The 13,665-nt window shown below is 37.8% G+C and overlaps 1 protein-coding gene across 2 annotated transcripts in view; it reads right to left on the bottom strand.

Annotated features, from left to right (window-relative positions):
• Window positions 1-13,665, bottom strand: part of ERP44 (endoplasmic reticulum protein 44) — a 96,931-nt gene that overhangs the window by 10,299 nt on the left and 72,967 nt on the right. For both annotated transcript variants that reach the window (XM_086416098.1, XM_086416097.1), the window contains exons 5-10: window positions 11,648-11,832; window positions 10,299-10,414; window positions 8,460-8,517; window positions 5,857-5,973; window positions 3,455-3,566; window positions 2,438-2,579 (exon numbers count right to left, since the gene is read on the bottom strand). In XM_086416098.1, coding sequence (XP_086272224.1) covers window positions 2,438-2,579; window positions 3,455-3,566; window positions 5,857-5,973; window positions 8,460-8,517; window positions 10,299-10,414; window positions 11,648-11,832 — 730 coding nt within the window. The remainder of the gene's footprint in view (window positions 1-2,437; window positions 2,580-3,454; window positions 3,567-5,856; window positions 5,974-8,459; window positions 8,518-10,298; window positions 10,415-11,647; window positions 11,833-13,665) is intronic.

The raw sequence follows: 13,665 nt of genomic DNA on the forward strand, positions 1-13,665 counted from the left end.
CTTCAAATATAATCACTTCTCTTATCTCCCTCCCTGCTCACAGGACTCAACACTTGCAGGATGGGAAAGGATCATTTCCCATTTCCATGTTTCTTTGGGAAATTTTACTGACTCAGTGTCTTTTTGCACCAGGGCACAAGGAGAGAGTGCTGCCAGGTGATAAATTAGCTTTTCTTGGTAACATGCCCATCTCTTGGTCCAGTGAACTGTGGCTGGAGGATAGGGGGATTGGGTCATGTGATAAATAATATGACCACTGATCTTAAGCTTGGGTACTCTAACAGACACCAAGATGGGATTAGAAAGGCTAGAGTGTTTTAAATCTGACTTCAGAACTGGAGGAGAAAACTTAAAAGATAGCCATGGTGAAATTTGTCACAGGTTTTCCTTCATATGTAACAATGTTTCTGGGAATAAAACCAAAGTTGGGCCTAGTTTGGTTTCTGACTAGTAAACCTAACCTGAGTCAGCGTCCTCTTGACTTCGGCTAAAAGACTTCATAATTAGGGCTGGAAATTTACAGTGAAAGGAAGAAGTAAATCATCAACCCAAGATTTGCCCACCACCAGAGGTAGGAAAATATAAAACTTCATGCAAATAACCCATGAAGAGGGCAGCATTTTAATACCAAACACTGTCACTGCCTGGAAGCTCTTGAAGTGAACTCAACCACTATGACAGCTGTCCCCTCTCCTAAAAGGTCTGTTCTTTTAGAGTTTACAGCCTCTGGAGGCAAGCCAATGAAGTAAGAGGAAAAGGACACACAACCAGCTAAGACATTTATGTCTAGCACAACAGTCAATGCTCACATAATGCTCAGCAATTTAGATGTTTTCACTTTACCTACACTCGGACAAATACCACTTAGCATATTAACTCACTGAATATTTATCTGGGTCTTCTATATGACAGTTGTATAATATAAACCAATGGTTTATACATAAAATAAAACCAATGGTTTATATATAATATAAAAAGTTTACTAAGACTGGATCCCCAGTTTAGTCCAAGAACTCACAACCAGGTAGAAAAAGGAGATAAGCTGGGAATAGGCAATTGGGTTTTATAATGTGGTAGGTGCTCTGACAGGATTCAGCAGAGGGGCACTGATTCAAGATTTCTGGAGATGTTAATGTCTAAGGAAGGACCTAATGTTCTGGAGAAGTTTTTCACGGACGAGAGGAGATGGGGCTTGGAGAAAGGCGATGCTGAGAGGAACAAGTACAGACACTGTGGGCTGAATATGAGTGGCCAGGACGGGGATTGCTGGGGTAAAATAAAAACAACTAATATTTTTAAGTACTTAATGGTTCATAACACAATCATCATCTCTCACTCATTTTTATAACAATCTCATTAGGGAGGTTGTACCACCAACCACATGTTAAGTGTAAAGGAACAAGTAAAGAGAAGTGACTTGCCTGAAAGTGAAAGTGAAAGTCGCTTGGTCGTGTCCGACTCTGCGACCCCATGACTTGCCTGAGGGAGGACCCCAAATGGAGACCTCCTCTATGTGAGGACTGAGAATCTTCTTCTAGCAAACAACCATCTCTCTATTAAAATATTTAGAAGTGAGTGAGGTAATCCATTCTGCAATAGGACTTCAAATCACCCTCAAACTATGAAATTTAATCTTTAAACATTAAAATGGGTGATATTTAAATTAATTTTGAAAAGAAAAGGTCTATTTTGAATACCTGTATTGCTTAAATTTTTCATATACGAAGAAACATTTCCACTTTAACTGTTGTATCTAACATCTCAGAAAGCTGATATAAATAGTAGTATCTGTGGTAGTTACTAGGTTTATGTTTATTAACACTGTGAGAACAGAGTCAGAAAGCATATCTGTTCTTGGAAAGGTTCTTAGCTGTATGCCTTTATAAATGCCTTGTCATAGCCATCTTCTGGTCTTAAATACCACTAACATTCTGATACACAGTCACAAATGAGCACCAATATTCATTTTCTTTACTTACTCCCTTGATGTGCTGACAAAGACTAAATTCAATTCAAAACAAATTGCTCATAGGTCAAACATTTTCTTTCAAAAATTAATTCCCAAGCATTTAAGATCATCTAATGCTGGCATTTCTATAGGGATATATCATAATTCTCATCATCATTTAACATTTTCTTTTTATTCCTTGGTTATGCTGCTCAGCTCGTGGGACCTTAGTTCCCTGACCAGGAGTTGAACCCAGGGCCACAGCAGTGAAAGCACCAAGTCCTAACCATGGAACTACCAGGGAAATTCCCCATAGTCATTCATACTACACTCTGGAGTTAAAAAAATATATATATATATAACTCTTCCTTCCAAATAACAAAGCATTACTGTTTCAACACAGGATTATTTAAAATATCCAAACAATCATTTTAAGTTCATTTTTGAGACACACATCAGTAATTTTAAAAAACCAAAATGAATACTTACAATACATCCCTGAAGTCTCCAAACACATACATGTGCCTAAAGCTGTCGATAGCTATTACAGGGCAATCTGCTGGAGTTTTCTGTATGTGCAGAAGAGGATGTCTAAATTTGTCACAGTCAGCATGTAAAAAGTTTATTGTACCTTAAAAAGAAATAGAATTTGGAGAGGTAGATTAGAATATTCTTTATTATATTTTCATAAGTTTGCAAGTTTATAAAAAGTGATATACCAAAAACTCCCCAACATGCTTTAGAGTAATACAGACCACAAAGACTAAAACCTAAATATTACAACACTTTAAAGAGGTAGGATTTTAATTTTTAAGGCAGAGAGTAAAATTTCTTTAGAAATGCAATAGCGAATTTAAAATTTTTCTGGGCAGTCATTTGCCCTGCAGATTATCCTGGTCTGTTCCAATGGGAACATCATTTCATCAATGATGCCCTTCCAGTCCCTACTGGTTGATTTTTAATCTAATGCAACTCCCAAAATATTTACAGAGACTGATATGGGCATGGCTCTATACAAAACCTTCAGTCTATTTTGTTTGACTTCTCCAATTATAGCGGGAAAGCTGGTGATAACGCAAATTCCCTTTTGATGCTTTGGAGAAGTCTGCAGAGAACTACTCAACTTACTTTCATTTAGAAATACAGTAAATGTTAATCAGGCTGTGTAAATCCTCTCAGCAATATCTCTGGAACTATTAGAAGAGGACTAGACAAGCATCAAGGTGCTGGAAGAAAGTGCCTAAAACACACTGTCCACCCATGACCCCACTTTTCATGCTACCTGATTTTAAGAGCTAAAAAAATTGTGTTGTTTTTTTTTTTAAGCTACTGCTTTGCATTATCTCTACTCATAGCTCCCTTCCCCATATTTTCATGTAAGTTTAGGAGTTGAGTTAAAATAAGTTTTTAATCCAAATATGCTTATGTCAATATTAATGTAATGGAAAGGGGGGAAAGTTAAAAAAAACAGAGAAAAGAAGGATATAAACACCTTAATCTGTCTACCTTTTTCACTTATTAACTGTCGGGCTACTTCATTCTGGAATATTTCTAAACTTTCTGTATCTTCTTTCATGTGGAAGAGTATGAGAAAAGGCAGTCCTTCTTCTGTCAGTTCCTGTATAGAGAAGTATTCAGTAAGAATTATCAGGCCTCTCCATTCAGCTCTAGCTATTTTCTAGGTAGGAACAATTTTAACCTCAGCCCATGTAACATAAAGCAGCTGCAACATTCCAGGAAAAGAGACCAGTGGGGTAAATAAATGCCTCAGTGGCAGAAGGAGCCCCTGAGAATGGCCCCGTGTCCTGCTGTCCCGTGGGAACTGACCTGCCTTAAGGTAGCCACTGGGCTGACCTGTGACCTAGTGCTGGGTGAAGCCATGGTATTTAAAAAATGAGCTGACTAAAGGAAGAACTGTGCTGTTCTTTTGCAAAATGTTGATTTTTACGAGAGGATAAACACTCTTCACAGATAACACTGAAAAACTGAGTGTACAGCAATAAATAAATCTAACATTTGCAAACTTACATTTATTCTAAGGTTTATTGCAAAAACCACTCCACTTACATGAGACCTACCAACAGCTGAAAAGTGTGATACAGAGCAAAAGACAAAAACCCCATAATATAGCCAGTTTTCAATCAATATACAATTTATCAACATTATTAACAAATACTTCCACTTACATGTGTATGTTTATATATATATGCGTTGTGCATATACACACACAAAACACCTTGAATCTGTTCTGAACTCTCAGAACATTTTCTCAGTGCCTCACATGTGGCGTGTTACTTTTTAGAAAATTTAAGAGCTAAGAAGTTAAAAGTAGAAACAAATATATTACTTTATTAGTAATAAAATTACTAATTTTGTAACTAAACAAAATTTTTTGTTAAAAGAAATCCTACAAATACAGGTGAACTAACAACTGTTAAGAGAGAAGTAATAAATTAGTAGTTTGAAAATATGTGAATTAGTTTGCTAAACTAATTTACATACATTAACTTAGTAGCTGGTAGTTTAACCTACTAGAGCTTCCAATGTACCCATGTCCACATCTGTACCAATATATTCTTTATAAGGAGGTAGTCAAGAATTCAGGAGAAAGCAAGACAACCAGATTTACAGGTTAACAAATCTTTCCTCATATTTTAAAGGATTTGTGGGTAATTGGTTACAAAATGTAACAAGTCTAAAGAATTTCATTAAATGTGCCAACTACTATAGGACGAGAGGCAGGGCTGGGGTGGAAGGACAGACCTCTGTTTAATTGTTCAAGATTTTCCAGGTCTGTACCTTTAAACTGTTTTGAAACTAACCCTGTAAGAACTGCCAAAGCAGGTGAATAATCATGACAGGTTACTAGATCTTTCTGAGTCTCTAAGGTCTAAATGAGCTGCTACAATAAAAATGTTAATTAATTCAGATAAACATACCTGAAGCCCAGGGAACTGAGAAAGTAGAAAGGGTGTTCACTTGATAAAAACTAAGACAATAACCAAGCAAGCAAGCTTTACTGCAACACAACCACATTTATGTACTGTCTAAGGCTGCAAGTTGAATAGCTGCAACACAGGCTGTACGAGCTGCAAAGCCTTAAAATACTCACTGACTTTTTACAGAATTGCCAACCTTTGACTTGGTGGGAATTATATGAGAGTGTTTACTCTGTGATAATTTCTTGAGTTGTATATTTAATACCTGAGCTATGTACTTATAATTCTTTTGAAGCATATATACATATTCAAAGTTTTAACTTAAAATTTTTTTTAAATTACATTCTTAGGCTGTGGATTTTGAAAGTGAAGGAGTAAAATGAAATGAAAGCTATGTTTCAAATACAGTAAAAAACAGAGATGTCTTTTTAAAAACAGACACAGCTCTTTATATTTGCTCTTCCAACCTCCTAGGTTTTTATGGGAGTTGTTAAGAATTGGAGATGGGCTTTATTTCAGGCACATGGGATCACTGAGGACAGTTACATGGTAATAATAATTGCTTTCATTATTTAACAATGGAAAGAGAACACAGTTTCATTCTTTTAGAAGAGGAATCAGAAAAACCTTTTCAAAGCAAAGGATTATTCACTGTATATAATTAATTGTAACTAAAATCTGCAGAACATTGCTTCTAAAGCCATCTCCTTAAATAAGAATCTTCAACCAAGGGTGGGATCAGAATCACCTTCAAACTCATTTTCAAGGTGGTCATGAAACACTGCTACTGCAGGAAATACAACAGTGGGATTCTGGGACAGCAGAAGTGGACCACTGGCCTGTATGGAAAGAGCTATGATGTGTTCACTGTAACAATAAGTTCTGTGTGAAAACAGTAAGATGGGTAGAAGAAGCTTGCTCTTTCGGAAATCTTAATTAAATATAGCAACATACACTACAAAGCCATACCTCTCCATTTTCAAATGTTATTTCTCTGACAAGAGGAACGCATTTATCTTGAATCCAATTGTAAGTCCCATCAAAATTTGTCATAGATCCCAAGTACACCATATCTGGAGCAGAATGCTGTTTACAAAAACAAAGAAAAAAGTAAACATCTAACTTGTGCTAGCAAAACTGCATTCTTAAAGCCATCTATGAGCTCAGAAATCTATACGGGATATAAAAGAAGCGAAAAATCATGGAACTTCTGAGAAAGAGGACTACTAGCTGCTAACTATGATTATGAGGGACCTGATTATCTAAGCTGTGATGCCTAAGCCTTCCGCTTTCCCTTGGATTTGCATCAAGTAAATGCTTATCAGATCTTCATCAGTAGCCGGCAGGTGTTGGGAAAAGAATTATCCTAATGATTTAACTGAGCTATCTCTCCCTTCAAAAATGTCAGAAGAAAATTTGGAGACTTCCAGTGAAAAAGCCTTGAAAAATACATGTTACTATATAAATCTAAACTAAAATTAACTGCTGTTATCTGTTTCCAGATTCACTCAAAATCAGTACCTATGAAGTGCCTAAAATGATGATAAATTGCTAACATTTCCTAAGCCAACTACTGTGACCAAGCATTGTTTTATCACCTTGTATGTGTTTTAAGCACCTTGTATGTGTCGACTCAGTTAACCCTCAAAACATCCCCATAAAGCAGGTACTAGTATTATCATGGCTGTTTTTACTAATGAACAAACTAAAGCACAGAGAAGCTCACAAACTTTCCCAGAGTTTTACACCTAGGAAGGTAGCTGATTGTTTTATTTTAGTGAAGTATAGTTGATTTATGGGCTTCCCTGATAACTGGAGACCCCGGTTTGATTCCTGGGTTGGGAAGATCCACTGGAGAAGGGATAGGCCACCTACTCCAGTATTCTGGCCTGGAGAATTCCATGGACTGTATAGTCCATGGGGTCACAAAGAGCTGGACACAACTGAGTGACTTTCACACACATAGTTCATTTACAATGCTGTGTTAATTTCTTCTGTATAGCAAAGTAACTCAGTTATACATACATACATAATCTATATAAACCTATGTAGATATGTATGTATGTATTTTGTTGTTCAGTCACTAAGTCGTGTCTGTCTTTTTGTGACCCCTGTGGACTGCAACACGCCAGACACCCCTATCCTTCACTATTTCTCAGAGTTCGCTCAAGTTCATGTCCAGTGAGTCAGTGATGCTATCAAACCATTTCATCCTCTGTCATCCCCTGTCATCCATCTTTCCCAGCATCAGGGTCTTTTTCAATGATTCGGCTCTTTGAATCAGGTGGCCAAAGCATTGGAGCTTCGCTTCAGCATCAGTCCTTCCAATAAGTAGTCAGAACTGATTTCCTTTAGGATTGACTGCTTTGATCTCCGTGCCGTCCAAGGGACTCTCAAGAGTTGTCTCTAGCACCACAATTCAAAACATTAATTCTTCAGCACTCAGCCTTCTTTATGGTCCAAATCTCACACCCATATATGACTACTGGAAAAACCACAGCTCTGAATATACGGACCTTTGTTGGCAAAATGATGTCTCTGCTTTTTAATACATTTTCTAGGTTTGTCACAGTTTTTCTTCCAAGGGGCAAGCGTCTTTTAATTTCATGGCTACAGTCACTATCCGCAGTGATTTTGGAGCCCAAGAAAGGAAAATCTGTCACTGCTTCCAGCTTTCGCCCATCTATTTGCCACGAAGTGGTGGGACCAGATGCCATGATCTTAGCTTTTTGAATGCTGAGTTTTAAGCCAGCTTTTTCAGACTGTTAGGTCAATTTGGGGTAATAATAACTGTGACTTTTGCCTTTATTATTTGTGGTTACCATCACCTGGGCCTAAACAGCTACTTCTAAGTTTAGATACACTTAACTTCTTAGCCAAGGGTTAAAAACAACCTAGCCATCTGGAGAAGACAATGGCACCCCACTCCAGTACTCTTGCCTGGAAAATCCCATGGATGGAGGAGCCTGGTAGGCTGCAGTCCGTGGGGTCGCTAAGAGTTGGACACGACTGAGCGACTCCACTTTCACTTTTCACTTTCATGCATTGGAGAAGGCAATGGCAACCCACTCCAGTGTTCTTGCCTGGAGAATCCCAGGGACGGCGGAGCCTGGTGGGCTGCCGTCTATGGGGATCGCACAGAGTCGGACACGACTGAAGTGACTTAGCAGTAGCAGCAGTAGCAGTCCTTAGTATCTGGCAAGTACCAGGTGAACTTATACACCAGGAGACGTGGGAGTTTGGCTAGTCTCATTCAAGCTAGAGTGATAACCACAGACCTCTGAAGCATTGTTTTGAATGTGAGTCCCAGACTGAAGGTGAAATAGAAGTGGGAAAGGCCTGGGGGTCAGGGGGTCTCTAGTCCCAGCTCTGCCACTAAATGCCTGTGTGACTTTAAGCTTGTGTCTTCATCTTTACTTTGAAAGGTTTGGATTAGGACAAAACTATGTCTTAAGGTTTCTTCCAATACTAAAACTTTATGAATCTGGGAATATTAACATGTACAAAACTACAAATTATAGTATACATATATTTACATTTTAAATTATACACACTAAGAAATAGCAACTTACCCCTGGTGGCTTATAGACTATGTTGTCTCCACTGTATCTTTCTGGTTTTGAAACAACCCTAACAGAAAGAGAGAAACAGTGATAATATTTTTTAAGAAAAATAATAGCAGTAATATGTCTGAAGTATCCCAGGTGGCACAGTGGTAATGAATCTGCCTGCCAAGGAGATGCAAGAGATGCGGGTTTGATCCCTGGGTTGGGAAGATCCCCTGGAATAAGAAATGGCAACCTACTCCAGTATTCTTGCCTGGGAAATCCCATGGACAGAGGAGCCTGGCTGGCTACAGTCCATGGGGTCACAAAGATTTAGACATGACTGAGCAAGCACGCTTAGCAAACATGCTAGTTGTTTTGCAACTTATGAACTATAACTTGAAATACATACTTTTCCATCTTTCCTACTTATAAGATTATGCAACACCAAGAAAAGCATACATTTGAAGGAAAAGTTTAGTAAAAGGCAGATTTTTTTTTTAAGGGACATTTTAGTTAGCTGTTTTTGTGATTGAGTATGTTATCTTTTGGATTAGAAGTTTTGGCAGTAAATGGCTGTTTTTGACCCCAGATTGTTTCTAGTAACTGAGGTGATATCTGGACAAAGCCCTTTGGATAGAGACAATAACGATAAACGCTCTGCTATGAAGTGTGCTTGCAGTGTTAGAGGAATAGTGAGGGGCCTGCATGGCTGGGAACAGTAATGCAAAAAACGTAAGGGAGAAGTTCCTTCATTATTTACTCTGTACAACCATCCTCATAAAACACTGATAATGTTTACAATAGAACACACATACAAAACCTACAGAAGCATTTAAAATAAGGGAAAAGGTCACAAACTGGAGAGGAAATCCTATGCCTGAAATCTGGGCTCTACTCAAGACTACAATTGTACTAGTCAAGGTACTGCAATTGAATCTTATCAGTTATAGGTCAAAGAAAACAGACAGTATTGCAAAACAGCAAAGGATGGTGGAGATAATTTTCAGTGAGAAGAGATTCAAGGACAGAACCATAAGAATGATTCTATTTTGAAAGAGAAAGGAAGAAAAAAGATAAAGCCAGGGAAATCAGAAATGTAAGGATTGAACCAGGGAGATTCAAGGTAAAGTACAGACAGCAGAAGAAGGACAGGGTAGTTCAGGGTCACATCCTTCAGAGAAATTGTAGAGAACTAAGACTGGAAAAAAGACCACTGGATTTGCTAATTAAGAAGTCACTTTGTGACTATGCAGAGAGATTTCTTCAGGGTAATGAAGGTAAAAGTTTTCAGGAGGTTAACATATTTGAACCATTAGAGTATGAGAAATTCAGGGTAGTCAAGCATAACTAATCTTTGAAAAAAATTTAAGAATGAAAAGAAGATGAGTTAATAGTTCAAGAGACAGAAGAGACAGATTAGGAATGAGAGAATCATGCTTTTGGAAAAGGAAAACAGTCCACGAAAAGGGCCAGACTGAAAACATGAGAAAGCAAGGATAACTGATGGATCAAAGCCCCAGAGGATTTTGAAGGGACAACTGAAGGGACACTAGTGGAGAAATCAGCTGTGGAATGAGCATGTTCCTCTGAGGCAGGGGAAAGACAGAAGAAAAGTTGGTCCATCCTTTTCCTCTTACCTACATTTTGAAAAATATAGTACAGAAAGAATAATTAACAGACTTTTAAACTCCTTTTTAAAAAGAGAGGTCAGAGATAGGCATAAAAACTTGTCAGTGACTTTAAGAGGACTGAGATAATCTTTATGAGAGGTCATCTTCAAAAAACCACCACACACAACAAGAATTTAAGAAGGCAGCTGAGCTGACCCAACCACCAACACACTGTACCAATTAGGCTACTTACCCAAACGCAGCTAGGAAGGCACAATCATCATGCAAAATATTTGCTACTCTTTCAAAAACTCTATAGTTTTCTGAATCCTTCTGCTCAAAATATCCAATGATATTTCTTTTGCTGCGCTGTAAAATAAAGTATGTAATTACTTTATAAACATATGTAGTTCTTTAAGAAACATTTTATTTCATTTACCTAGCTGCTGTTCAGTTATCTCCAAATGAAATGTAACCGGCTTTTAACACCTAATCCAAAACTATTAAAGATTACATTAGGTTGAAAACAGTCTGAACTATCATCTAATGTAATAATTTCCTAATAACATTTTATTTTAAAATTTCAAGAAATAATAACTGTTTAATCGGTGACAGTTTTTTCCTAAATAAGATGACTAATTCTAAGGTGTGTTAAAATAATACATCAATTTGTAATCTGTGGCTGTTGGCAGAGACTCCATCATGGGTCTCTCACACTTCTACACATTTAGGTATACCCAAGATCCAAGAGTCTGACCATTCTTGATTCAGGTTGTGCTTATAGGGAGCGAGGCTGAAGTATGAGGTGATGTCTCCCTCCAGGACAGAGAGCAGGCTTACTGCTGGCTCTGAGACAGATGTTTCCCAAGCCTAGAGTTCTCCTGTCACAACCCCCTGCGTGAGCAGGGATCCATCTGGCCCTCTTTCACCTCCGTAGGACTTGGGGGACAAGGAAACAAATGCAACCATGCTCACATGTGAGCAAGCAAACTGTTGTCTCTGACCAGGAGCCTTATGTCTTCTAACAGCATCCGTGAAATGAGTTGGCTAACCTGTTCCTTTGTAAGCAGGGTAAGAACCAAGTTGCAATGACAATTTAGCAATGACAATCTGAAGCCCAAACTTAATTGTTTTCGTTTGCTTTTAAAACACTTCTTGGTGTACAAAGAAAAAGACCTTGTTAATGTATCATTAAGGGTGGTTAGGTCAGAGGATACTAAAATTTATACAAATTGCTGCTACAGGAGTAATGAGAGCAGAGACCCTGAGGGTTGCCACTAAGCAGAAAAAGGAAACTATGGTTGTGTGTGCCTGACATTAACTTCTATTTCTTCATAATTCAGGCTACCCTTTGCCCTCAATTAAACTGAATTAGTGCAACTTTATTGCTTTATACATTTTATTCAAAGGCACAGTAAAACATCAGCATTCCCTTTGAGAATTAATTCAAGAAAAATTCAACTTGTTATGTATATGTATACAACAAAATCCACTGCAGTGAACTATAAGAAAATGTCTACAGATTCTCTGGTTTCCTAAGAATCTCATTACATGAATCAAGCAGACTATGCTCATTTGATCCAGCAAAAGTCAGTGACTTACGTCAGGAGTGGTGATTTCTGCCAAGTCATGAAGTTCTTGAATGGGGTCACTTTTTTGTTGCCTGATGTAATCTGCAAGTGCTTTCACTGATCGCTGACCCCTGTATTCTCTCTTCATCATCATCCCATTACGAAACAACTTGAGGGTTGGGTATTTGCTTATCCTGTATCTCTGGGCTATATCAGCTAAAAGAATGAAAACAAAAATTAACTTCACCTTCAAACTTAGTCTCAGTGGGCCCTTTAGCCCAGCTGTAAAAATCTTACAATTATTTAGGGAGAACATTTTGGTTCATGTAATTCTTTTCCAGCATTAGAAAAAAGAAACTAATCATGACAAGGTTCATACTGGTTAAGAGGCTAGGTTCCAGATGTATGCTGCCTGGTTTAAACCCCAAAGCTATTTTACTGGCTGTTGAGTTTGCAAGGTGCATCGACTACCCTTGCCTTATTTCTCATCTGTTATATAGGGATAATAATTTCTACCACACAGAGTTATTTTAAGGACTAAGTGAGACAACTCAAATGCATAAAAGAGTAAACCCTTAATAAATGTCAGTATTATTGTAGATGCAGTCTAGAAAAAAAATTAGAATGTGCAAAATTCCAATTTTGAAAAGTCATTCAAGTTACTTTATATTGTAAGGATCTTATAGTATTTAGTAAAAGAAAATTAAATTTAAATCACTCTTAAAGGCTAAAACTATTAGATTCACGGCTAGAAGGAGTATTTATAATCCCACATATGAAAATTTTCTGTAAGCTAATACAATTAAAAGCAAAATTCAGAGTATACACCAAAAAAAAAAAAAAATATATATATATATATATACCTTTACTATGACCTAAGGGTATATTCTCACACATATCATTAAAATTAGTATTCAGAGTCTCAAAATAAGAAACTGAGTAAAAATGTATGCTGATCTCACTTTTAGGAATGACAATTACTAAGATACAGACTCAATCAGAATGGAAAAGCCTTTAAATTTTTCTGCCGTTACTTCTAAGAGGTAGCAAATAGGAGAAATCAATGGTTTCTAGACACTTGTTTTAATTCCTAAGTCATGTCCCTCTCTTGTGGACCCCCACGGATTACTACCTGCCATGGTTTCTCTGTCCATGGGATTTTTCAGACAATAATAATGGAGTGTGTTGCCATTTTCTTCTCCAGGGGATCTTCCTGACCCAGGGATCAAACCCACATCTCCTGTATTGGCAGGGGGATTCTTTACTGCTGAGCCACCAGGGAAGTCCTGCTGCTGCTGCTGCTGTCGCTTCAGTCGTGTCCGACTCTGTGCGACCCCATAGACAGCAGCCCACCAGGCTTCCCGTCCCTGGGATTCTCCAGGCAAGAACACTGGAGCGGGTTGCCATTTCCTTCTCCAATGCAGGAAAGTGAAAAGTGAAAGTGAAGTTGCTCAGTCATGTCCAACTCCTAGGGACCCCATGGACTGCAGCCCACCAGGCTCCTCCGTCCATGGGATCCTCCAGGCAAAAGTACTGGAGTGGAGTGCCATTGCCTTCTCTGAGGGAAGTCCTAGTAAAGCTCAAATGCCATACTAGTCACATGTATGAGAATGTTAAAAGATGCACTACATTTTTAGACTGACGGGGACCTGAGAGAGCATAAGTAGCTTAAGACAGGTGAAAAACAATTTTTTTAACTGAGTTCTAAAATTAAGTAATTTTAAAACAGCAGTACAGAAACCATGAAAATTCTCTAGCACTACCTCCATTCCTAGCAGTTACAAAACAAAACAGAATTGCAATAAACTGTTAACTGTCTTAATTTTCTAGGCAATAAGATGGTAGAAACAACAGTACCAGAGGATATATACACGGATGAGTGCTGACAGTTTCATGGGTGTGTTCACATAGGGCAAAACTTAATTTGTATGTTTTAGATATGTACAGTTAAGTCAACTATACCTCCAAAAAATTTTTTAAAAATTAAAATGACCACTGACTATACAAAACAACAATTATGCCTTGTGGGCTTTGACACAAAATACATAA

The sequence above is a fragment of the Bos grunniens genome, chromosome 8 (genome assembly GCF_055505025.1).
Source record: "Bos grunniens cultivar Pamir isolate PY7600 chromosome 8, Bosgru_T2T1.0, whole genome shotgun sequence".
Classification (NCBI taxonomy): domain Eukaryota; kingdom Metazoa; phylum Chordata; class Mammalia; order Artiodactyla; family Bovidae; genus Bos; species Bos grunniens.